The following is a 26,190-nucleotide window of genomic DNA, read 5'->3' on the forward strand; positions in this document are numbered from 1 at the left end:
CTGAGCTGCTCTAAAACGGGCCAGGCGGCTCCGGCCATCAAAAGGTACGTTTGCCCGGCCATAGCATCTTCCTGTGTCTCCGCCGATGGTCGAGAATTAAGGTAAGAGAAGGTGGGGACTTTGGGGGAGACAGGAGGGATGGGAATTCAACTGGGAAGGAATCGGGGCTGGGGGCGGGGTGGCGGTGGAGGGCATCTCATGCTCTGTTCAGTGAGATACAGTCCGGTCCCGTTGGGGTTTTTGTTCCAGGTGATCACCTCTTTGACTCCCCATCCCACCGCCGGGGTGCTGGGTACCATTTCGCAGAAGGGTGGTAAGCACGTCAAGGTAGGCAGCCTGGTAGAAGTCAGGTCAAACCGTTCCTCTTGGATTCCATGTTAAAATATTTTTGCAGAAGACCGGGCAGTATTTTGATGCCTACTCGGTGTCTTGATATTTTGTGCGTTGGGGAAACTGCAAGTTACAGCGGGCCTTTGTAGTTCTGCTGTTCGAACGGCACAGCTGACAAAGCTTGGACAAGGCCGAGGGTTTTGTCAGCAAGAGACTTTCGCTACAAAGCCAGGCGTCGATACAGAAACATCTTGGCTAGGAAAAGTCCCACCCTTTCTTCTGCCTCGTTGACCTCCCATTAGTTCCAGCTTTGCGGCCCCCCTTCTAAGTCAGACCCACCCCACCAATTCACTACCGAATGAAGAAGAGAGCCCTCAAGGAGGCTTCGTGTGGGGATGAAAGAATTAAATCGGATAACAGTTCTCAGAATTTGAATCGCCCGCAAATACAGATCCTCGCCCCTGAGCTCTGAGTACAGTCCGGAGAACTGCTTGTCAGCTGGATCCAGAGACGTAACCCAGGGCTTTCCTTTCGAGTATGTGTCATGTGTTTGGTGAGGAGAAGAGAGGGGCACGGGCAGGTCTTGGGGTTTATTCAGGATCAGCAGTTGTGTAAGGTCTGAGCCCCCCGGGTGAGGGCGCTGAGACGGTGCTCTGACCTGCTCTATCGCTATGGAGCTAGCCTGTGGTCTCTTACCACGGGGGCTGGGAGCGTGCTTCACCGCCCTGATGTCCCAAGGGTCCGGCCGGCTCTTTTCGTGGCTTCAGGGAGACTTAGCAAAGAGAGGTGGCAGGCTGGGTCAAGCCTGAGCTAGAGAAGTGGCCACTGACGAGAGGGTAAGAGGGCAAAACCCACAAAGGCGCCAAGCGGCCCTTGCCGGTACAGGCTTCCAGAAGATGTGTGCGAGAGCGCACGGGCCGCCTGCCTGCACGCCCGACGGGGAGCCAGAGAGCTGGGTTAGGGTCCTGGTGCGAGTCCCGTGGAGGGGAACGGACGGTTAGCCCCACCAGGTAGTTAGAAAGGGATGGGGAGAAAAGGCCAGACACTGAAGTCAGGGAGACCTGAGTTCAAACCCCAGCTTTGCCACCACCGAGCTGCGTGGCCTGGGCCCTCGATTTCCCTTCTCGAAGCCTGAATTTGGTCATCTATAAAATGGGGACAACAATACCTCCTTGAAGGTTGTAAAGATTGGAGAAAGTATATCTGTAGCTTCCGACACAGAGTAGGTCTTCTGTAAACTGCCGCTTTAGAAGAAGGGCTGCGTCCACATTTATCGTTACTTCGTCATTCACAACACTGTCGCCTTATTTGATTTGCTATTTTTTGAAATATATTTGACGTATAACATTCTGTAGATTTAAGGTGTACAACACGCTAATGTGATAAACTTATGTGTTGTCTTATGATTGCCACCGGAGCTATCAATTAACACCTCTATCATGATGCGTAGTTATCCTTTCTTGTTAGTGGTTGAAATAATTAAGTTCCAGTCTCCGAGAAAGTTTGATAACTATAATACAATATTGTTGTCTACTTTCACTGCGCCGTGCAGTAGAGCTCTAGGACTTATTCACTACTCATGGCATGTTTGTTTCCTTAAACAACATTGGTCCTGCCCCCCATCCCCGGGAACGACCATTTTATTCTCTATTTTTACAAGTTTGCCTCTTGAAAGTCTTTGACTTACCGCGTAACGTGCCCAAGGATTACACCTTTGCTTTATTTCTATGAGTCCAAGTATCTGACGATAATATGTGCTTTTTCACTGAGGAATAATTTGCCTTCAGTGAAATGCACAGATCTTAAGTGCACAATTTGTTGAGTTTTGACAAATGTCTACATCCACGTGTAACCTTCACCCTCTTCAGGATGTAAGACATTTCCAACACTCCTACGAGTTCCCTCTCACCCCTTTCCAAGCCCCACCCCGCAGGCGACCATTGTTCTTTTATCACCGTAGATTATTTGTGCCTGTTTCGTGTAAGTGGAATCATACAATATGTGGTCTTTTGCGTCTGGCTCTTTTCACTCAGCTTAATGCTTTAGTGGTTCATCCATGCTGTTGGGTGGATTGGTAGTCTGTGCCTTTTTATGGCTGACGAACATTCCATTGTATGAAAGTGTCCCAGCTAGTTTATTTATTCTCCTGGTGACGGACACTTGTGTTGTTTCCACTTTTTGGCTACTATAAATAAAGCCGGTGAGAACATGTAGAAGTCTCTGTGCAGATATCTGTTTTCATTTCTCTTGGTTACATGTGCCTAGAAGTGGGATTGCTGGGTCACATGGTTAAGTGTACGTTTAACTTTAGAAGAAACCGCCAGTTTTTCAAAGCGGTTGCTCCCATGTGTTTTGAAATAAGGATACAGTGGATTCATTTTTCAGGTAGTACCTGTGATGCTTACTTAGCATGGTTGTCACCCAGGGGAAACAGATCGATGTGCTCAATCAGAGGCTTCTGGAGACAAGAGAATCCAGCCGTGACTGAGGCTGGGATTCCGAAAGGAGAACTTTTAAGGGTCCTCTGCTCACTGCCAGGTTCCCTCGTAATGTTTCATCATAATCTGTTAGCACTTCTGGCAGGACCATAAAAGAACAGGCTGCAGAATTCATACACCCCAACCTCTTCATTTTACCCTAGAGGAATCTGAAGCCCAGAGAGGCTCTGTGATTTCCCCCAAAGGCACACACCCAGCCAAGGGCAAGCCCAGGTCCTCTAACCTGTGACTGGTGTGATTCCCTTGCTTTGTGCTCTTACTGCACGAAATGGCATTTCATCACTCAGCCCATTGTTTACTTAGTGTCAGGTGCTAGAGATAAAGAAATGAATAAGAAATGGCCCCCCATCCTCGAGGATCTCAGAGACTAGGGAGGGAGAAGAGCTGTTAAACTCTAGTTATTTGCATTATATGCATCAGGGCAAGTCGGATTGGATGGCCAGAGGTGACCAAAAGGACAGCCTCTGCCCTCAAGGAGCTCAGGCAGAATCCAATGATGGAGGCCAAGTTCAAGGCCATTTAGCCAACGGCTGTTGCGCGTTTGTTCAGTATTAAGCTAGACATCAGGCACTGTTCTAGGCGCGGAGGAAGCGTGGTGAACAGAGCGCTTTTCCCCAATGTCGCCACAAAGTATTAGTGTGAAAAATGTTCTCTGCATTTGTTTCAGGGTATATCTGTCTGGGAGTTCCCTGGTGGCCTAGTGGTTAGGATTCCGGGCTTTCACTGTCGTGGCCCGGGTTCAGTCCTTGACTGGGGAACTGAGATCCTGCAAGCCATGCGGCGCGACCAAAAAAAAAAAATATATGGGATTCAGAGTCAATTGGACCTGGACTTAAAGCTCTGACATTTTCTAAATGACTCTGGGCAGAGTATATCTGTCTGGAGGCCTCAGAACTGGTGTTGTCTGTAATTGCTAGTTTCTAAGATGGGGTGGGGGTGGGTGCAGGACCCCATCGAACACAGATTATGGCTTCAGAGGGGAGGGAGAATTTGATGTGTTTGATGCTTCTGCATGGAAGTGGCCAAGGTGGAAAGCAGTGCTTATTAGGGAACCTGAAATTGTCAGTACCCACTGGATCGCTTAGCCAAGCTCTACTGGGGTACTCAGTGCCCTTGTTCAGGGGGATCTCCACGTGGTTTTCGCGGGAGGCAGGCACTTCCCCAGAAGGCAAGTTACTCCACTCTTTGGTCTCAGTGTCCCCTCCCTCCCCTCCCTCTTTCTTTTCTTTTCTTTTCTTTTCTTTCTTTCTTTCTTTCTTTCTTCCTTTCTTCCTTCCTTCCTTTCTTCCTTCCTTCCTTCCTTCCTTCCTTCCTTCCTTCCTTCCTTCCTTCCTTCCTTCCTTCCTTCCTCCTCCTCCCTCCCTCCCTCCCTCCCTCCCTCCCTCCCTCCCTCCCTCCCTCCCTCCCTCCCTCCCTCCCTCCCTTTCTTTTTCATTTCCTGATGCTCTTCTAATCATGCTCCCAGACAATCTTTTTCATTTGTAAGAGAGGGTCGCTTCAGGACTTGGTAGAGCTCTGTCTTGTTTCCTGAACTCAGCAGCTGCGCAGCTACCCAGGGCCCCAGTGAGAGAGCCCGAACCTTAGCAGCAAACTGCTTGCCCTCAAGGACGCTGCTTCTCCAAACTACAGCCAAGCCGCTTGGAAAAACAGTACCAGTGACATTTTGCGTTTGCTCCGCAGCTCTCCCCTGTGTCACGATGGAAGAAGTGAGGAAGACCGCCGTCCAGATGCAGAGCCCTATCAAGACTGAATGGAATTCCCGCTGTGTCCTTTTCACCTATTTCCAAGGGGACATTAGCAGTGTAGTGGACGAACACTTCTCCAGAGCTCTGGGCAATGTCAAGAGCCCCCAGGGACTCAGCCCTTCCAGCCAGAGCGGAGATGTGATCCTGAGGAATGGTGAGCATGTCGGGAGAGTGGGGCTGGAATTACCTATCGGGCTATCACGGAAAGACCAGTTCTGATGCCCTCAGTGCTCTTAGACGTGTGTATATTTCCTGAAGGCACGTCACACTGTCTAGTGAGAAGCCACACCCTTTTCTCAGAAGTTTCACATGAAAATGGACACTGTTTAGGGAATTCCCTGATGGTCCAGTGGTAAGGACTCTGTGCTTCCACTGCAGGGGGCATGGGTTCCATCCCTGGTTGGGGAACTAAGATCCCCGCGAGCCGTGTGGCATGGCCAAAAAACAAAAAGGACACTGTTTAATCAAATTGATATACCTATTCCCTTATGTCCTCAATTGTGTTAAGTGCTGAACTCACTACTCAGTGTACAGTAAGAGCTCCACAACTGTTTATTATTAGCACCATTACCTGTACTATTATTATTACTACTACTTTTGTCTGACAGGTCAGGAACACCAAAGGACTTGTGATAAGAGCATGCGTGTCCCCCGCGTGTACACCCAGCCTCCTCTCAATTAATAGTGGGTGCTCTGGGGAGCAGGGCCAGGGCCAGAGGGAGGCAAATGAACTGTCTGGCGGCATCCCTCTCCCCACCCTTAACAGCATCAGGGGTGTCTATTGCACAAGCTCTTGGGTAATTTTTTTTTTTAATAATAAGCATTCTTTCTTTTCAAAACACATTTCAAGACAGCTGTGTCAAAAGGTGCCGCGCTCACGTGCTGAATGCCTCCAAGTGGGACCTCTGCTTTCAGACGCCAACACCCTGGCTGGCCAGACTCTTTCAGTCTGGGCAGGGAGTGGGTGTATTAGCTGATATAGCTTTTCAGAATTTGCTTCTCTCCCAGAAATAACTTTTCCAGTCAGGTGACGTGATTTTCTCAGAGACTCTTGGGACTTCAGGAAACATGTGGAAGGGGGTGTAGCAGCAGCAGATCCTAAAGGAAACACTGGGCACCAGGGGCTGGGTGGACAGTGGGGAGGTGTGCTGTCTAACGGTGTGCTGAGCGCTTTAGAGCAGCGGCAGGAATGGCTGCTCTTGAGTCGTTTGGGGAATTGACATGCGGTAAGTGGGATTCACAGGATCTAACTGGCTCCTGGGAAGGGTCAAAACCGCAGGCTCTTGATGCCTAGACAAGTCTGCTCACTTTGGGTATTTGACTCTGGGTTAGTTCTGAACACTTTGACTTGGATATATTACAATCCCTTCTTTGTCAGCGCCAGCAATTCATAGTCCCTCACTTCTTCTATCCTGCTTGCCTTGTAAACCCAACCTGAGATAAAACCAACTCTTGGCTTATTGTCACATCTCTTCGCTTCATTTTGCAGCAAGACTTATAACTGGTGTCCGTGGACTCTCCATCCTCTTCCTCTCCTCTCCTGCTCTCTTGAATCCACTCCACTCTGTTTTTCATCCTCAACACTCCTTGAAACGACTCTTATCCAGGCTAGCCGGGGACCTCCACTTTCCAAAGCCAAATGTTCCTTCTCTGTCCTCATCTTAGCTGAGCCATCATCAGCAACGTTTGCTGCAGTCGATTGCTCTCTCTTGTAAATACCTCCTTCACTTGGATTCCATAACGTCACACCCTCATGCTTTTCCTCCTGGCTTCCTGGTTACCCTCCTGTCTCCTTTGCTGGATGTCCTCTCCTCTTCAACGCTTCAACTCCTAAACATTTGAGGGCCCCAGAACTCCGATCTCAGACAATTTCTCTCTCTACACTCACTCCCTAGGGGATCTCTTCCAGTCTCTTGGTGTTAAATACCATCTATATAAATACTGTCTATGTGCTGGTCAATCCCAAATGCGTATCTCTAGCCCAGACTGGATTTCAGACCTATCCACACAGCTGTCTACTTGATACCTTCATTTCACAGAGCTAATAGGAATCTCAAACCAAACAGGTCCCAAGCTGAACTCTTAGTTTCCCCGTCACCCTGCTCCGTCCATAAGTGGCAACTGCATCCTTCCAATTAATTGGAGTCATATTTAACTGCTCTCTTTATCTTATATCCCACATCCAATCCTTCGAACAATTCTGTAAGTTCTACCTTCAAAATATATCCGAGCTCTGACCACGTGTCCTCACCTCCACTGCTGTCCCCTTGGTCTGCGAAGCCGTCTCCACACCCCCGCCCCGGAATTTTTTTTTTTTTTTTGTGGTACGCGGGCCTCTCACTGTTGTGGCCTCTCCCGCTGCGGACCACAGGCTCCGGACGCGCAGGCTCAGCGGCCATGGCTCACCGGCCCAGCCGCTCCGCGGCATGTGGGATCTTCCCGGACTGGGGCACAAACCCATGTCCCCTGCATCGGCAGGCGGACTCTCAACCACTGCGCCACCAGGGAAGCCCCCCCGGAATTTTGCAGCAGCCTCCTCACCAGTCTCCCTGCTGCTGCCCTTGCCCCACTTCAGTCTATACCATTAAATTGAAAGTCGTACCATATGACTTTTCTGTTTGAAATCCTCCACTAGCTTCTCATCTCACTTGGAATCAAATCCAAGGTCTTTAATGAGGACCTCCCTGGCCTGGGCCCCTGTCATCTTTCTGCTCTCATATCTTGCCACTTCCCACCTCCCTCACTCCAGTGTAGCCTCCTTTCTCTTTGTAGAACTTGACAAGTACAGTTCTGCCTCAGGCCCTTTGCACTTCCTCTCCCCTCTTCCTGAAATGCTCTTTCCCCAGATAACGGCATGACTTCCCCTTACTTCATTCAAGTCTCCGTTGGAATGTCATCTTTTCAGACAGGCCTTCCCTGAACAATCTATTTAAAAAATAGAAGTCCCCACCCTGTCACTCTCTGTCTTACCCTGTTTTATTTCTCTTAGCATTTGTCACCATGTGGCATATTATATATTTATGTGTTTCTTAGCTCTTCCTACCCACTAGACTCTGAATTCTGTGGCAGCAGGGACTCAACCTGTTAACTGATGTTTTCCAAGTACCCAGCCTAATGTCTGACACATGGAAGGTGCTCAATAAATATTTCGTGAATGAATGAAATCGTGATTTGTAGAGCTCTTTTTTTTTAAAAAAAAATTATTTATTTATTTATGGCTGCATCAGGTCTTCGTTGCGGTGCGTGGGTTTCTCATGGCGGTGGCTTCTCTTGTTGTGGAGCACAGGCTGTAGGTACGTGGGCTTCAGTAGTTGTGGCACATGGGCTCAGTAGTTGTGGCTCACGGACTCTTAGCGCAGGCTCAGTAGTTGTGGCTCGCAGGCTCCAGAGCACAGGCTCAGTAGTTGTAGCACACGGGCTTAGTTGCTCCGCAGCATGTGGGATCTTCCCGGACCAGGGCTCGAACCTGTGTCCCGTGCATTGGCAGGCGGATTCTTAACCACTGCGCCACCAGGGAAGCCCCCTGAAGTTGTGACTTGGATCACAAGGTGTTGATTCTGTCAATTATGGAGTCACTGTAGAGAGATTCATTTGGTGTATGGCTTTAGAACCAGGCAGCCTGAGGCGGGGCCTGCTTCACCATTGATCAGCCATGTGATCTCAGGGCACAGCACTTCATCTTTCTGGGCCTCCGTTGCCTCATCTGTAAAACTGAGTATTATTGAACTAGAGAAGGAATCGATGAGATAACGCATGTCAAGGGGCACATAGTAAATGCCATGTAGGTGGTAGTTACTTTTGCGGTGGTGGTGTGAAGGCTTGACGCGTGTTTCTGAATGGCTACAGTGGGTACGAGGGCCCACCTTCAAAACATCAGGATCAAAGCAGCAGGCCCCTCCCGTCAGCCCCCAAGTTGTCCAGGTGCTTCTGTTGGGTGGCTGCTGCCCTGTTTCTTATGCCTTCTGACTTTGCTGTGTATTCTGTGAAGCCCCTGCCCGCCAAGGGAACTTGGACATGGCCTTATATCTTGCCCAAGCCAGCCTTCTCAGGCCAGAGAGGCGGCTTTCTTCTCCACCTACCTTCTGGGTTGTTGCATTTTCCGTGTGAGAGTCTCACAGATCCCGGGACTGTGAAGAATGTGTCTCCCTCGCAGCGCGTGGTAGGGGCTAGGCCAATGTTCGTTCGTCTAGCTGCTTGAACAAATGAAGGAGAAAGTCCGTCTTCCTCAAGGCCTCTCTTATCGCAGTTAGGAGTCAAGTTTCTCATAAGCTCTGCTGCCTCCGGGGAGGGTCCCCTGAAAGAAGGCGGGTCCGCAGTTGTTCTCACTGGAAGTGTTACATGAGATGCACGTAGCTTCGAAAATAGTGGGAAATTCATTACTGACCCTTAGCATCCTCTCAGCCTCTTCAGGCCAGTCCCAGGTTGCCTGGCCCTACTGAGGCCTCAGCTAAGCCACACGGAGAACAGGCTTCCATTCATGGGCTCCCATGGCGGCCTCACCCACATTCTAAGGGTGCTCTGTCAGGCCAAATACGCAAAGCCCAAACACTGAGGCCCGTATGGCTAGGAAATGCCGTTGAACTTCCTGGCTGCTTTTCTCAAATCAAAGTTACTTTTTTATTTACTTAGGTATAATTTATACTGGCCCTACTTGTAGAAAAGAAAACACAAGCTGAAAGTATCTTTGAATTATCTCCCTTTTAGAAGGATGTTGGGGATTTTAGAGTAGGTAACTCGAGAAGCTTCAGAAGTTACTATTTCTGGGGTCACGGTTCTGGTACACTACCACCCTGTATTCTTCCTATCCCAGCCTCGAGCCCAGCCCTAGGCCTGGCAACATGCTCAAGGGCTGCTGAGAAGAAGGTATACGTACAGCCTGAGCCCTCAGAGGTCTTTTATAGCCAGTCTCCTTCTCTTTCCCCCTCCAGAATCCAGTCGGGGTGGGGAAGAAACGCTGGGTTTCTTCCTTCCTTCCTTCCCTTTCTTTTTTATTTAAAAAAAATTTTTTAAATTGAAGTATAGTTGATTTACAATGTTGTATTAGTTTGAGGTGTATAGCAAAGTGATTCAGTTATACATATATATGGATCTATTCTTTTTCAGATTCTTTTCCCTTATAGATTCTTACAAGATATTGAATATAGTTCATAGAGTTCCCTGTGCTATACAGTGGGACCTTGTTTTTTATCTGTTTTATATATGGAAGTGTGTATCTGTTAATCCCAAACTCCTAATTTATCCCTCCCCCCTTTCCCCCTCTGGTAACCATAAGTTTGTTTTCTAAGTCTGTGAGTCTGTTTCTGTTTTGTAAATAAGTTCATTTGTATCATTTTTTAGATTCTACATATAAGTGATAGCATATGATAGTTGTCTTTCTCTGACTTACTTCACTTAGTATTATAATCTCTAGGTCCATCCATGTTGCTGCAAATGGCATTATTTCGTTCTTTTTTATGGCTGAGTAATATTCCATTTGTGTGTGTGTGTGTGTATCTCATCTTCTTTATCCATTTCTCTGTCGATGCACATTTAGGTTGCTTCCGTGTCTTGGGTTTCTGTTTTAGTGTGAATATCTACATGAGGTATAGTCATGCTAGTTGTTTATGGCCCCTGTGAACCCTGATGACTTCGTGTCTTCCTTCCCAATGAGGGAGAGGACTCTGAACTAACTTACAGGGAGCCACACTGGGTGCCAGGTGCTGTGCTATAACTGCATTCACTTCAGTCCTTTAAATCCACTACAATTGATAAGGGTCAAAGCTGTGTAAACAGAATCTATGGTGTTAGGAGACAGGAGAGGGGTTACATTTGGAGGGGTTTAGTGATGGGAAAGGGGGCTGAGGAAGGCTTCTGGAGTGACCGTCATACTCTGTTCCTTGATCTGGGTACTCATCACCCAGTTCGTGAAAAATTTTTCCCCCAGCTGCACATTTATACTTGTGCATTTTCCTACATGCGTGCTGTACTTCACAAAACCACTTTACAGTGGGTATTAATAGCCTCACTTTACAGAGGAGGAAACTGCAGCCCAGAGAGGGTAAGTGATGGGATGGGTCACACAGCCCAGTGAGTGATAGAGATTGAAGCCCAGGTCAGTCAGACTCCAGAATCAGTCTCTTGACTATTCCATTATGTTGCCTTTGTAGACCCTGACGACACCCCAGCCAGAGAGTTAATGCCTACTAGGACTCTCACTAATCATGTTTATAATGACTAATATTTATTGAGCACTTCCTGTGTGCCAGACCCTTTGCTAGGGGCTGTCACGTGAATTATCTTACTGAATCTTCAGACCAACCTATTGGTTAATTCTCACCATGCCCATTTTCCTGTTAAGAAAACTGAGGCTCAGAGAGGCAAATGACTTGTCCAAGATTCCACAGCTAGTAAGGGGCAGCTGTTCACAACCAGATCATTTGATTCTAGATACTGAGCTCTTAGCTACTTTCAAATACTAGTACACTCTCTATGTTTAATCTCCTATTTTCAGTTGGGAAAGGGAACCTGGATAATCAGCAAAAGACTAGGTAACCCAGGCAGGAGGCCATGAAGGAGGGGGTGGGACTGAATAGGACTGGGTGCCCTGGAACAGGACTGTCCTCCATAAGCTGTCTCTGCCTCTGGTGTTATTTCAGCCATCGGCTAATACAAAGAATATCTTCTTTGTTTCTGGGATGAATGAATCAGAGACAAGTGCCACCAGCCAAGATGGTAGAGAGGGGAGAGTCAGTGTGTGCACATCGGGCAGGTCAAAGTTGGGACCTTCGTGGGGCAAGATATGTGTGTGTGTTCAGAGGGATCTCGGCTTCAACTTCATCATAAAACAGCATTTATATTAAAGGTGGAGACAGGGGACAAAGAAGGAGGAAAAGATGGGCGGAAGGTAATCGGGCAATTATTTCACAGCTGTGACAGGTTCACTGAGTCAAGTGCGTTCATAAATTTTTACTTAACTAAATTTTTCTAATCACAAAAATAATGTGTCAAGTTTTGAAACTTTAGAAAACACAGAAGCATTCAGGACACAAAACCACATGTGCATCTATGTGCACATACTAAGTTTTACAACCTAACATCATTTTGCACATCATGGCTTGTAACTTGGTTTTTTAACCGACAATAAGCCGTATGTATCTTTATTGCCATTACATGTTCTACTACAACATCATTTTATGGCTCAAGACTATCCTTTTTATAGATGTACCAAATCTATTAAAATTTTCAGACATTTAGATTGTTGCCAGTCTTTGGCTATATGTAAATATCACATCGAATATCCTTGTAGCTCAATTTTTGCAGGCATCATTGCTTATATTCTTAAAATAAATTGCTGTAAGTAGAATGACTGCATCAGAGTCCACTCAAATTTTGGGGTTTCGATAGCTACTGACAAATTGCTCCCAGAAATGTTACGCCCATCTGCCCCCCGTCCAGCCACGGGAGTGTGTGAGAGCGCAGGCTCGCTGCATTCTTGCAATTATGGGAGACAGAACCAGTGAATGAAGTCTGAGGCTGAGATTCAGCCAGCTATTCAGTCCCACCCCCTCCTTCATGGCCTCCTGCCTGGGTTACCTAGTCTTTTGCTGATTATCCAGGTTCCCTTTCCCAACTGAAAATAGGAGATTAAACATAGAGAGTGTACTAGTATTTGAAAGTAGCTAAGAGCTCAGTATCTAGAATCAAATGATCTGGTTGTGAACAGCTGCCCCTTACTAGCTGTGGAATCTTGGACAAGTCATTTGCCTCTCTGAGCCTCAATTTTCTTAACAGGAAAATGGGCATGGTGAGAATTAACCAATAGGTTGGTCTGAAGATTCAGTAAGATAATTCACGTGACAGCCCCTAGCAAAGGGTCTGGCACACAGGAAGTGCTCAATAAATATTAGTCATTATAAGCATGATTAGTGGCTGGCTGAGTACCTGCTAGCTATGTGTGACCTTAGGCGAGTTCGTTTAACCACTATTTTCTCATCTGGGTTCCTGTGAAGCTCACGGGAGATGCATCCAGAATGCTAGACAAAGAGCCTGGCCCATAGTAAGTGCGCAGTAAACAAAAGCTCTTCTAGAGGTACAGTTGTTCCTGCCCACCTCTGATGGATTATTTCTGGGAATGTACACACCAAGCCAAGGCTTCTGAAATCTCTCTCATAGCCGATACCTACTCCATCCTCCACGTCAGCCCTGAAGCGCTGCGGCTGCCACTGCTTCCCAGACGCCTTGGCTCTGTCCTTTCCTGCCCTCCCTTCTGTGCTGACTGAGGGCAAGGAGGCTCCTCAGGCCTCATGCATTACCAATTTGCTTTTTCCTGGTTGATTCTGTGGAGTGTTGCAGACCAGGGGAGAAACCCGTGAATGTGAGCCTACACTGCGTTTCTAAACCAAAATAATACTAATAGTAACCACAGCAACAGCTCTCACTTCTTGAGTGCCTACTAGGTCCCGGGCACCGTGCCAAACGCCTTACATGGATTGTCCCCTTCCATCTCACAACAGCCCCAAGAGGCTCCGAGACGGGAGGGGACAAGCTCGGTGTCACACACGTAGGAGGTGGCAGAGCTGGGATTGGACTCCCAGCCTGTATGGCCTCAAAGTCTGTGCTCTTAGACCCTCTGCGTGCTGCTCTCGTCCACAGAGAAGGATTTAGTGGGGACTGTGAGTGTGTGTGTGTGTGTGCCAGCATGCCTGTGCACGTGTGAGGGCACACGTGGGCGTGCCCTCATTACAGTAACGTTTAGTCAGGGCCCATTCTGTGCCAGGCACTGTGCAAGTTCCTGAGTATGTGATGGTGAACAGAAGAGAAGGGATCTCAGTCCTCTTAGAGCTTACCGGCTGGTGGGGAGGACCAATAGGGAAGGAGGGCAGGAGGGAATGGAATCACGTTAGGCTTATGCCACGGAGGGTAAGCAGGGCATAGTCACAGAGAGTAGCAGGCTAACACCCTGGACATTGGCAGCTGAGGGAGAGCCTCTCTGAGGGGGTGACATTGAAGTTGGTGTGTCCAGAAACTAGTCTGGAACAGGGAGACGGGACCACCATGCAAGGATAGAGTGGAGGGAGGGTCCTCTGGGGTGGAAGCAAACTCTGATGCCTGAAGGTGCTTTCTAGAAGGTTCTGGGGTTCTCAGCAGTGTCTATGGGTGGCATGGGTGGTGCCTCTGGGTTTGCTTAGGACGCCAGAGAATAGCTAGCTATTTTCACCCTAAAAGGGCAGGGTGGGAAATGGAGACTTGCGCTCTCTGAACAGGACCTGGTCTTAGGACCAGAGGCCTCAGGAATGCTAGAGGCATGGATGGGACTAAGAGGCTAGGGCTACATGTTCAGAGTTGGAGTAGAGGGGATGGAAGCCTTTTGTATTCCTACTGAAAGAAAAATCCAGCCTGGGAGGGAGGGGGAGGGGCAAAATAGGAGAAAGGGATTAAGAGGTACAAGCTACTAGGTACAAAATAAATAAGTTACAAGGATGTAATGTACAGCTCAGGGACTATAGGCGATATTTTATAGTAACTTTGTATGAAGTATAATCTCTAAAAATACACCTGAAACTAAAATAATATTGTAAGCCAATTTTACTTTAATTTTTAAAAAAAGACTAAAGCCGCATCCACTTCAAGACATCACAAGATAGGAGGTGGTTAACATTTCACAAACGCTGCCTAGCATCACCTTGAAGGAAAAAAAAAGAATGAGAAAAATCCAGCCTTCCCTAAGTGTCCCCAAAGAGCTCCTTGCCCGCTCTCCATTCATTAGTGTAGGTTGGGGTTTGAGAAGGCAGCAGTCTCTTCCCTAGGGCTCCCTCTCATCTCCCAAGTAACTAAGAGGGGGATCTTGGGTAAGGAAGTGTCACCAGGGCCACTTCTAGCGGTGGCAACCGGGAGCCACTCCAGCGGTCCCCAGGATAGATGGCCGTGGTTGTTGGAAGCTGTTGGCCCAAGCAGCCTGGGAAAGAGGCCCACCAAAATCTAGGGTCTCTGCTCCACGGGACACCGCACCCAAACCTGCTCTGGCCAGGGGCTTTCCCAAGGTGCCCACCGTTGGGTTGCTGTGAATTCGGGATTGGGCCACACACTCCCAGCCAAACTGCTCTGGTGCACTCAGTGACCAAGTGTGACCTTGGCCAAAGGCACGCCACCCACTCCCCTTAACGTTTCACTCAGAGAATTCTGGAAGGGAAGCAGTCTTTTAAAATACTCAAAACACGCTGGGGCCTTGCCTTCCACTTTTCAAGCGTTCAAAACCTAGGTCCTATGTATGAGATCTGTAAAGCCAGTTCAGTTGGAAACTGCCCAGTTATCAGAGGCTACACATTGTTTTCTCATTTGTGCTTAGGACATGTTCTGTACCCTCATTCAATATGAAGCACAGTGATTAGCCTAAGTCAGCTTAATCACTCTGTCTGTGCGACACAGTGCCCTGAATTGCTACTAGCCCGCAGATAACAGTTTTCAAAAGTAACATCCATCCCCAGGAACAAATCTTCATATGTTTCCTTGCCCTTGGCTTCATTAAAAGTAGCCACCCATCGCCCATCTCTCGTGAACGATGGGAAAAGTTGGGCAGAGTATCTGTGCCGTGTAGGTTAGGGCTTGTTTTGCTGCGGTGGTGGGTGGGACACTCCAGTCTCACTGGGCTGACCTCTCAGACAAAATCCAGGCAAATCGAACATTCAGGGGCACTGGGACAGGTGCAGGAGGAGGGGGAGGGGGCCTGACAGCCACACCCACGCGCCCCCTGCATTATCTTGGACAGATAAGAACCTCCAGGCTTTAAGCGCCATCTGCCAGAGTTCGCTCTCTCCCTCCGCCCCTCCTCCTGAGTGGGTGTTGAGAATGGGGAAAACACCCGTCCACGTCACGGGCTGCCCGAGACTCTTCGAGAACTCTGATTCAGCAGCTGTTAGAGGCGCAGTTTGAACAGTGTCTCTGAGACCAAAGGAGACTCCATCCCCACTAGCTTGTCCACAAGAACTTTGCAAGAAGAAACTTGAGTTGCTGCTTGACCTTGAGCTTTCGCTTTCGCAGGAAGAGGTTCAAGCCACCACTTCCCTACCCATCACTGATCCCTCCAGCTCAGATCCCTACTTGGCTAAACTGCCTGGCTAACTTGGTCCAGTCTGTTAACATCCCCATGCCCCAGACCTCTCTTGAAAGTGGGGTTTCAATCCCTAGAGTTGTGTGATGCAAGCAAGTATTAAACCCTTTGTAAAGTTCTGTGGAGTCCTCCTATTCGGTGTGTTCCAAGCACCAGCTGTAAAATAAAGCCAAACAACGGCAACAAACAAACACCAATCACCTTTAACCAAGTAATTCTACTTCTAGAAAAGTTTCCTTGAGGGGCTAGTTGGACAAGGGATGTACTGCCGTATGATGGGATACCTGCAGCCATTTAAAAAGCTGGCGTTGGCTCTATTCTTTGCTATGGGAGGATGTTTGCGATATTTTAATAATGCAAAAGCAACCTTGAAAACAATATGTGATGTGAAAACAGTGCATACATGAATAGAAACAAATCTTAGAAAGAAGTACACCTAAAGGTAGACAATGGCAGTCTCTGGATACTATGCTTAGAGTGATTTTTTTTACAATTAAAAAATAGTATATATTAACCAGAAATAAATTAAGCTAATTCCATTTTGAAAACAATACATAAACCTGTCTTCTAAATCTTTCCTTCCCAGATAGTGGCATGCCTCCAAATCAGTGGCGTTTCTCTTCTCAGTGGACAAAGCCACAGCCGGAAGTATCTTTTGCAAATGGTGCCGCCAGCTGCAGCTTGAGTGGATCTGGTCCCATGGCTATGGATCAGTATCCAGTGTCCCTGACCGGGAGCCCTTCCATTCAGCCTGGCGAGCTGAGGCATTTCTCCTCCCTCGCCAGCTCCAGCTTCCCAGAGCTTGGCTACCCTCATGCCTTTTCCACTGGGCACTCGGTTCCAGAGACCCAGCCTGATGGGAAGTATGAGCCCCTCCTAAGTCTCCTCCAGCCAGAGAGATGCCTAACCCATCCTCAGGAATCTGCCTCGTGGGAGGATGGCAACTCTGCCCAGACGGCCGGAAGCATGGGATTGCTCTTCAACCTGCCTTCCGGCTCAGCCCACTGTAAGGAAACGCCTCCAGATACTTGGAGGATTGCCTCTGATCGGTTGTGGTTGAGAGTGAGTTGGCGTGAGATGGGATGTGAAGACTACTTGCTGCCACTCCAGCTACGGGGCTTCTGAGGGATAGAATGTTTTGCTTCAGTTCCATCTGTCTTCACTAGGCTGCGTCGATAGTCACTGTTCAACGACGAAAGGGTTGCATAGATAGCCAGACAGATGCACTTGGCCCAGTATTCACCCTGGTCTGCTGACTTGGACTTACCCTAGAAAAATGGGCTGCTGCCTAAAATCTTAGGGTCCTGCATTCACAGGGATATACCTACAGGCTCGAAACTCTATCCTCCAAACAGGTTGGCAACTTGCAATAATGCCAGACCCCTAGGCAAGAACAAGGGCCATCTATACCATCCATCTGCTCCACGCATTAAAATTCAAAGTGACTGTGGAGGCAGCCCCCTTGCTGCCTAGAGAGCGTCACGGTGCCTGACTGTCTGGGGCTTCTGCTCCCAGACCCACACCCCTCCACAAACGAAAGCATCCTTAAGGCTCATTCACCATTTCATTCACTCACTCACCCGACAGATATTTAATCCTCTGGCTTTCTGTACCCTAGATGAATTTTCTTTCCAGCTCCCTGGTCCATACGTATCTGGTTCTAGTGTTCCATGCCTGAAAGAAATTGCTAGAAGCTGCTTTTACTTCCGAACCAAGTATGTATATTACACAAAGGGCCTGTTCAGTCTAGCCCTACCCAGGTCAGGTGCTGTGCTCCATCCTAATGTCGAAAACCAATTTCCCATTAAAATGCCACTCCATCATTCCCACAGTTTGATTAGGAATGTACCTAAAGAGTAAATCATAAAAATGTCATGCTTGGGAAACCTATGAGAATTCCCACCCTAGTCCTCTTTTCCAAAAATCTGCTCCTGCTGGATTCAGAGGGACAGATGAGGCCAACTGTGTATATATGCTTGTGTACACACACAGCAGAGCCCTGTCTCAACAGATGGTTAGAACACAGATGGCTCAAATCATCACCTCCCAAACATAACAAGCCCGTGCAGTTCAAATCCAATTCAGCAAAGATTTAGTGAGCATCTACTATATGCCAGGCAAATCATGGCAAAGCCACCATGCAGGCATTATCCAGTTCCTGAAAGTTCTAGACACATTCTCAAATGTTGAGCACTAAAGTCTCGACTGCTACCGACTCTTCAGACTCTCCTACTAATGCAGATATCTGTCGGATTAATTGGTGACCAATGGTCCAGGATCTGTTAAGGAAGTCAGTGACCCTTGATCAGAAACATTGCTTGTAACATGGGAACAAAACCCACAGGGCCTTCAAAACAGAAGCTTCTCTGTTTTTGTAGCAACTGATAAAATGTCAGGTGTCTATAAATTGAGGACGAGGCAATTTGGGGTTCCCTGGGGGGCTTCTGGGCACTTTCTAACCCAGTCCCCGATTTCATTCCCAATCATGTTTTCTATTTTCCTAGGTAAGAAAATCTATTTCCCCCCTGATGGTGGACCTGCCAGTTCCAGCCTTGCAGTTGAAAGTAAGTATCTGCTTCTGCCTTTGATAGCATGTCTCTGTATCCTGAGAACAAGCTTGTAGCATAAAAACCAGGATCTCGGGGCTTCCCTGGTGGCGCAGTGGTTGAGAGTCCACCTGCAGATGCAGGGGACGCAGGTTCGTGTCCCGGTCCGGGAAGATCCCACATGCCGTGGAGCGGCTGGGCCGGTGAGCCATGGCCGCTGAGCCTGCGCGTCCGGAGCCTGTGCTCCGACGCGTCCGGAGCCTGTGCTCCGAAGCGGGAGAGGCCACAGCAGTGAGAGGCCCGCATACCGCAAAAAAAAACAAACAAACAAACCAGGATCTCCCACGCTCGACAGACACATCAAGGCATTTTTATGGGTATCATGACATTTGTTTCTAGTTTTTGTTCCTGAGAATTGGGCTGCCCAAACCTTTTAGTCATGTCCAATTTTGTCATCATCGTGTAGATGTGGATAAAATCTTTTCATCATGGTCAATATGTTCTTTACAAATGTAGCAATTTCTCATGGAAAACTGCCCTCCTGAGGGAACATAATAGACTTCACGGTTCCCCAGTGAAGAGGGAAGGTGCTAACTAGCCGTGTGGCTCCAAGTACATCATTATAGTAACTGCTTCCCTTTAAGGAATAAAGAGCTGGTATTACAGCCTTAAAATTCCCTTTTAATACCAATAAAAAGACATTTTCACACTTGCTCTGTGAATAAAGTTTTTTCAGTAACTCAAAAAAAAAACAAACCCAGGATCTCCAGCAAGTGAAATGACCCCCATTTCTACTTAGTATTTTCATCCCTAGAATAGGTTTCATTTTGGTCTCAAGGAGCCCGTACACTTGGTATCTTGTAAAATGTTTTGCCCATTTTCTAATTTGGCTATAAAAGCAGCTCTATTGAGTTCTTTGAGCTGGATTTAAGTGAGATAACCAAGGTGATGCGGGAAAATGAACAAATTCATGAGGGTTACCCTGCTCTTTCCCGGATGCTCAGTTTTCAGCCTAGAACATAGGGCCACCCCGGGACTCTGCAGTCAGAGAAAATGCCGCCTGATACCAAAGGCTAGGAGTCTGTCTGGGCCCACGCTCAATTTGAAAGTGATGCCAAATGAGGACAGTCTCAGGGGTTGACATGAGGATTTTCATGACCTGGTGTCGAATCCAGCTTCATTACCTACTAGCTTTAGGAACTTAGCCACGTTTCTTCACCTGTCCATACCTCAGTGGCTTCATTTATAAAATGATGATTAAAATAATGCCCACCTCATCAGGCTTCTGTGAGGATTAATTGAAATAATATATGTAAATGATTAGAATTTACATTCTAATGGAAATTAGCTCCAGTGAGCCCGGCACAACATAAGTGCCTTTTGGGAGGACATCCTGTGTGCCTTCAGCTGTTCTCGTGCTGTGTGTTTGAGAGGCATCAAGGGAAGAGCTGCCACCACGGCCCCAGATCTCAGGCACTTTACAGTTTGGTGTGGAGTGGGGGTGAGCACGATATATAGGCCTCCCTAGGATGTCCGGGCTTTGAGGGCCGAAGCTTTGAGGGGTGAACCGCCCCATCCTTAGCACCTGCGGCAGTGCCTGGCACAGAGGGCAGTACATATGTGTCAGATGAATGAGTGCACAGATGCTGGAAACAGTAAAAGAACATCGAAAAAGGAAATGGTAAAAATCTATCTGCCGACAGAGTACAAATTAATTTTGTTTGACACCATTTTGTAAAACAGAAACAAGCAAGCCGCAAATCACCCTCAGGGAGGAATTGGCGGTGCCCAGGTGAGGAGGTAGGTTTAAGGTAGCACGGCTTTGTCAGCCTTCCTGGAAGTCTCTGCCTGAGGGGATGAGCTCTGCTGGCCTTCTAATGAATGATATCAGGGTTATCAAGTCTCCTAAGTACTTGTTAAGAGTTTATACATTTAAAAATTATAAGCCTTAGAATTACTAAAAACTTGATGATTTCCATTGTTCACAGGCCCAAATTAACAGCAACACCACCTGTGGGTGATGGCTGTGAGCCAGATCCCACACACTGCATCCCGCTCAGTCCCCACAACGACCTTGTGATACGTGTATGAGGACATCCTAGGTGCCTTATACGAGAGGTAGCCGGTAAATAGGGATTGACTGACTGAAGGAAGGAATGAATGTGCCCATTTTATAGATGAGGGGACTGAGTCTCAAACAGGTGAAAGGCCTTACTCGCCTTAAGATCACACAGCAGCAGGCAGCAGAGGTATTCTCTCTCTGCTCTTGCCGTGTCCTACAATGATCAGCATCGAAAATTACACGAAACATAAATCATCAAAACAATTCCAACTTAAATCAAGTGTACAACAGTGAAGATTAGCAACTGCTACGGTTGTTTCACTGTATATGGGTTCACTGTCCATCTGTGGCCAGGACACCATCCTGGAATAAGAGAAGTGGACGCAGGAGACTTGGAAAGCATGCAAAGGAGCAGTATTACCTTGAGAAAGGGCCAAGGGGATGAGCCTTCCATGCGGAGAGTAGTTGACAGGAGGTGGGGAATGGGTACCTGGCTATGCCAATAGCCCCCATCCCCATTGGCTAAGCTGCAGCTGTGGCTTTGGGCAGAGGAGGCAGCAGGGCGGGGACGGGGAAGTGGGGTGACTCCCTAGGTGGATAAAAGGACCAGGAAACCCCTTCAAAGCCCATGCTCTTAAGAGAGCACACTGCCAGTTTCCCCATCTTGCCTGATGCTGAGAACCAAAGGGGAGCTCGTGAAATGCCCAGATTCTGTGCCATCACTTCCTGGTTGCTAGCTTTGGCGTGGGACTTGGTCGCCTCTTTATATGTTTGATTCTTGATATATTTTATATTAACCTGATTTGGGGGGGGCTTGGTTTTTTGGGGTGTTTTTTGTTTTTGCCCACGCGGCTTGTGGGATCTTAGTTCCCCGACCAGGGATTAAACCCAGGCCCTGGCAGTGAAAGCACTGAGTCCTAACCACTGGACCACCAGGGAATTCCCATATATTAACCTGATTTTGAAGTGAGCCGGATGGACCTTTCAGGAAGGATTTTGGTAGTTCTGAAAGATTTCCTCTGTGAGACTCCAGATAAATATTTGTCAAAGGAAGGAAGGAAGGCCGAGTCCCCTCCTTACCCTCCAATATGGCCTAGTCCCCTCATGCAGGTGTCCCACACCCATGAGGCAGAGACCTTGTGGAGAGAAGAGCGATCTGCTGGAAGGGTAGTTAGTTGGAGAGACCTTTCTGGAGGGGACTCCCCAAAACTGCAGTGCCGAAATTTTTAGTGAATTTGATTTTTTTAATCTGTACAAATAGACACTGATTCCTTGTACATTTCTTCAGTTTTTACAGGTAATAATAATATTGACATTGCTATTTGTCAGACACGGTGCCCTTTTATTTACATATATAAATCCAATAGTGTATAAAACTGTCTTTGCCCCTGCTCCCCAGAGAGTTAATAGTCTAGTGGGGAAGGTAGACTCCACCAAAAAAACAATAAAGAAGACAAAACAAAATATTTGCAAGTTATGGTAAGTATGAAGGAAGCATACCAAGTGTTGAAATAGAGAAAGATGGAGGCCAACTTTGGATAAAGTGGTCAAGGGAGGCTTCTGTGTGGAAGTGATGTGCAAGCAGGGACCCGAATGAAGTGAGGGATGGAGTGAGCTTTAGGAAGAGCTGGAGTGGAGATGGAGGCAGCTGCCCTGCCCAGGCCCGGAAGTGAGTGAGGTCGACTGGGGCCGGGTGACACAGGGCCTTCTGGGTCATGGTGGGTGGTTGGATTTTCTCTTCCAAGTGACTCAGTGAGCCATGGAAGGGTTTGAAGTGTGAGCCAATTTGCATTTATTTAAAGTATTTTTACAAATTTTATTTATTTATTTTTGGCTGCACTGGGTCTTCATTGCTGCGCTCTGGCTTTCTCTAGTTGCGGCGGGGGGGGGGGTGCTACTCTTCCTTGCGGTGCGCGGGTTTCTCATTGCGGTGGCTTCTCTTGCTGTGGAGCATGGGCTCTAGGCGCGCGGGCTTCAGTAGTTGTGGCACGCAGACTCGGTAGTTGTGGCTCACGGGCTCTAGAGCGCAGGCTCAGTAGTTGTGGCTCGCGGGCTAGTTGGTCCGAGGCATGTGGGATCTTCCCGGACCAGGGCTCGAACCCGTGTCCCCTGCATTGGCAGGCGGATTTTTAACCACTGCGCCACCAGGGAAGCCCCCAGTTTGCACTTAATAAGGGCGCAGAAGCCTGCTGTGGAGAGGATTGACTGGAGAAAGGGATGGGAACAAAGAGACCAGTTAGGAGGCCAGAAGCATAGGATGGTAGCCTGGAACAGATGGCAGCAGTGGAGGCCAAATGAAGTTAATGCATTTGAGATCTATTTGAGGGGGTTTAGCTCTTCGGTTTCCTGCTTGAGCAACTGGGTGGATACATGTATGGAAATGAGGAAGATTGTAGGAGAACAAAACTCTGACCACGTTCAGTCTGGATGCCTACAAGACATGCAAGCGGATATCCCTCTTCAACAGTTGTGTATGTAAGTGTGGAGTTCAAGAGGGGAGTCTGGATAAACTTCTGAGATTGTTCAGTATAAAATGACATTGAAAGCCATTGAATGATCACCCAGGCAGAGAAGAGAGAAGGGCAGAGAGCAGAGTCTTGGAGTGTGCCAATATTTACAAGTTGAGGATGTAAGGACCCAGAAGATGATACTGAGAAGAAGCAGTCCCTGGGTGGGAGGAGAGCCAGGAGCGTGAGGTGTTACAGAAACTTAAGAGAGGAGAAAGTTCCAGAGAGCATGATCAACTGTGGCAAAGGCTTCCCAGAGATCAAATAAGAGAAGACCAGGGAAATTTCTATTGGATGCGGCATCAAAGATTTTGATAACCTAGTTAAGAGCAGTTTTCGTTATAGCGTGTGGATGGAAGCGAGGTTGGGTGGGTTGAAGAGGGAATGGGAGATGAGAAAGTGGAGGCAGTAAATGCCAGTAGCTTCTCGGAGAGCTTAGCATTGAGGGGGGTGAACAGAAATAAGGTGGTAGCTACGGAGACTAGTGGAGTGGAGTGGGTCTTTTTTTTTTTAAAGAAGGCAAATATTACAGCCTATACAAAGATGAAGAGATGGATGACAGGAGGATGAGGATAAATTTGTGGTTGAAGTCACTGAAAAGTTTAAAAAAAATTTTTTTACATCTTTATTGGAGTATAATTGCTCTACAATGGTGTGTTAGTTTCTGCTCCACAACAAAGTGAATCAGTCACACATATACATATGTTCCCATATCTCCTCCCTCTTGCGTCTCCCTCCCTCCCACCCACCCTCCCTATCCCACCCCTCTAGGTGGTCACAAAGCACCCAGCTGATCTCCCTGCTATGCGGCTGCTTCCCACTAGCTATCTATTTTACGTTTGGTAGTGTATATGTGTCCATGCCACTCTCTCGCTTTGTCACAGCTTACCCTTCCCCCTCCCCACAATGAGAAGTTTTGAAAGGGACGTGTGGAAGTACTGACATTTGCTAAGAGGAGGGGACCTTCTGTCACTGAAAGCAGACAAAAGAAGCAGAATAAGGACACAGATGCAAGTAGATTTGCAGGCTTGTTTGTTGGGAGTCTGAAATGTACTAATTACACGATTTCTCTCTTCTCAGTCAACTGTGAAGGCTGAGATCACCAGTTTAAGTGGAAACAGGCTTGGGTGACTTTTGCCAGTGCTATTGGGTTAGTGTAATGCAGAGAAGGCAAACGGTGAGGCTCATCCAGGGCTGAGATTTTGATGAGTGAGTGCGATGGGTGGAGAAAGAGGAACAGGAGTTGAGGGTATTTGCAAGCGAGTGATTGTAACAAGGGACCATGGCGTGTAAGCTGCTCAAAGAAGGAAACGGAGGCAGATGGAAGGTGCCGGGTAGTGGAGGTTGATGGATTGGAGGATGAGGTTATATAAAATGCGGTGATAAGACTACGTAAGCCAATGACATTGGGACATGGTGGTTGGAGAGCGGATGTTCGAAATTGAGATGGCAAGGATGCTACCTGTGTAGGCCATGATGAGGTCTAGCGTGTGACCAGGGCAAATGGCTGGCTGAAGTAAAGATCATTAGAAGGTGAGGAGAATGACAAGAGCCGTGGAAGTGAGGCAAAATAAGAGCCAATAGCTCCCTACACCACGGGTGCTGTTTTTATCCTCATTCACAGATGGGAACATGGAGCTTTAGGGAGGTTAAGTCACTTGCCCAAAGTCAAGGTAAGTGTCAGCGTCAGTTTTCTCTGTCCTTGGTCTTACCCACTAAGCTAAGCTACAGCATGACCGCACAATAATTCTACTCCCTATAAAGGCACTGCCTCTTTAACAAAATAAGAGCTAATATTTATTGAACATATCTGTTCTAAGGGCTTTACATGTGTGTAACTCACGTAGGAGGTAGGTATCATTAGTGTTGCCATTTACCAGTTGAGGAAAGTGGGGCTCAGATAGGCTAGGCAACTTGCCCAAGGTCACACAGCTAGGAGTGGTGAGATAGGTCAGAATTCAAACCTGGGCTTCTTGGACCCCAAGCTGGCTTCTTTCCTCATCATGCTTATCCTATTTTTCAGAAAGCCAGTCTCCAGAGAGAAGAAAAGATCTGTTCTTTTACTGAACTCCGGTTTAAAGAAGAGAATTCCTTTTTCCAAACCTGCTTATGGTTTTCTACTGAGAATCCAGAGGGTCTAGAGACATCGCCGTCCTTATCTCTTTCTGCCACAAAAGAGCACTGAGTCCAAAGCAAGTTTCTGTTCTCCCTGAAATTCTATACTTTTCCTTGGCACCTATGCCCCACGTTAGTTTTTTTTTTTTTTTTTTTAACTTTTTAAGCATATAAGATGGTTAAAAGAGATGTTCCGCGGTGGGGAGCATAGAGGCTCACACCCCCTGCACCCACTGCCCTCCTACTTAGAAATCAGCCGCCTTACCCTCCATCAGCTGGGTCTTCCACATCAAGACTGACGGCGTGGTACCCGATGGGGTTGTCCCACTCTTCGAACTGAGTAGAGGTTCCAGGAACAGCCTGACACTTTCTAGCCTTAACCAGACTATTTCCATCTTCCCTCTACAAAAAGCAAAATGGAAATGGGGTGGGCAAGACCCACTGAGAGTGGCTGGAGTCTGAAAGGAAGCTGAAAAGGTCTCAGGCTGGGCCTGATGAACGAGATAGTCACCTGGAAAATTTGATCCCTGAATTCTAAAAAAGTGATTCCAAATAGAATGGCTGAGCAATCTGAGAAGTAACTTGCAAGTCGTTAGTAAGCAAACCACGCCATCCCAAGTGGGGCCTAGAATAAGCTCTGTATCCAGAACGTTTCTTGGATGAGTTGCAAGACTTGCTGGCTGCCTTCCCTCTGAGGAGGAGGTCATCTGCACCTGACAGCCTTCTGCAGGGGCCCGCCTGGCTGCCATGAACACGGAAGCTTTCCTGTAGCTCTTCCGCTGTTAGTGACATCGGGAAAATAGTAACTTTCTTTTCAGCACAGAAGCGTTGGGGCCACCAGTGTGGATGCCCACGTGGGTCCAAGACTTGGTAGCAGGACTTCTCTGCAGATTGTTCCAAATGAGATGACAAATTTCTCCAAACTCATTCGTCTCTCCGGTCCGATAGACAGCTCATGGTCCGGTGTGAGCTCGGTACCTAGCCCTGACAACCCTGGAGGCCCCTGCCACCAGCGTTCCCCACGCACACCCCAGTTGCTCCCGTGTAACAGCTCAAAGGGTGAATAATCAAATGACATTTTGGGATTATGCTATTCTTTTTTTTTTTTTTTTTTTTTTGTGGTATGCGGGCCTCTCACTGTTGTGGCCTCTCCCGTTGCGGAGCACAGGCTCCAGACGCGCAGGCTCAGCGGCCATGGCTCACGGGCACAGCCGCTCCGTGGCACGTGGGATCCTCCCGGACCGGGGCACGAACCCGTGTCCCCTGCATCGGCAGGCGGATTCTCAACCACTGCGCCACCA

At 47.9% G+C, this 26,190-nt stretch overlaps 1 protein-coding gene across 1 annotated transcript; it reads left to right on the forward strand.

The window, feature by feature from the left end:
- VGLL1 (vestigial like family member 1) lies at positions 1 to 25,055 on the forward strand. Its single transcript, XM_032619939.1, has 5 exons — positions 1 to 101; positions 4,509 to 4,727; positions 16,246 to 16,665; positions 18,164 to 18,223; positions 24,798 to 25,055. Exons 2-5 carry the CDS (start codon positions 4,526 to 4,528, stop codon positions 24,839 to 24,841), a joined length of 726 nt encoding a protein of 241 aa, XP_032475830.1. The 5' UTR covers positions 1 to 101; positions 4,509 to 4,525; the 3' UTR covers positions 24,842 to 25,055.
- The last annotated feature ends 1,135 nt before the right edge of the window (positions 25,056 to 26,190 follow it).

Source organism: Phocoena sinus, chromosome X (assembly GCF_008692025.1).
Source record: "Phocoena sinus isolate mPhoSin1 chromosome X, mPhoSin1.pri, whole genome shotgun sequence".
NCBI classification, from domain to species: Eukaryota; Metazoa; Chordata; class Mammalia; order Artiodactyla; family Phocoenidae; genus Phocoena; species Phocoena sinus.

What these genes read in the sequence shown, in the direction of transcription:
- VGLL1 (XM_032619939.1), top strand. Translation starts at nt 4,526, where the DNA reads ATGGAAGAAGTGAGGAAGACCGCCGTCCAGATGCAGAGCCCTATCAAG. An exon ending in AGATGTGATCCTGAGGAATG is followed by an intron (nt 4,728 to 16,245) that starts GTGAGCATGTCG and finishes TTTCCTTCCCAG; the next exon opens with ATAGTGGCATGCCTCCAAAT. An exon ending in GCCTTCCGGCTCAGCCCACT is followed by an intron (nt 16,666 to 18,163) that starts GTAAGGAAACGC and finishes CTATTTTCCTAG; the next exon opens with GTAAGAAAATCTATTTCCCC.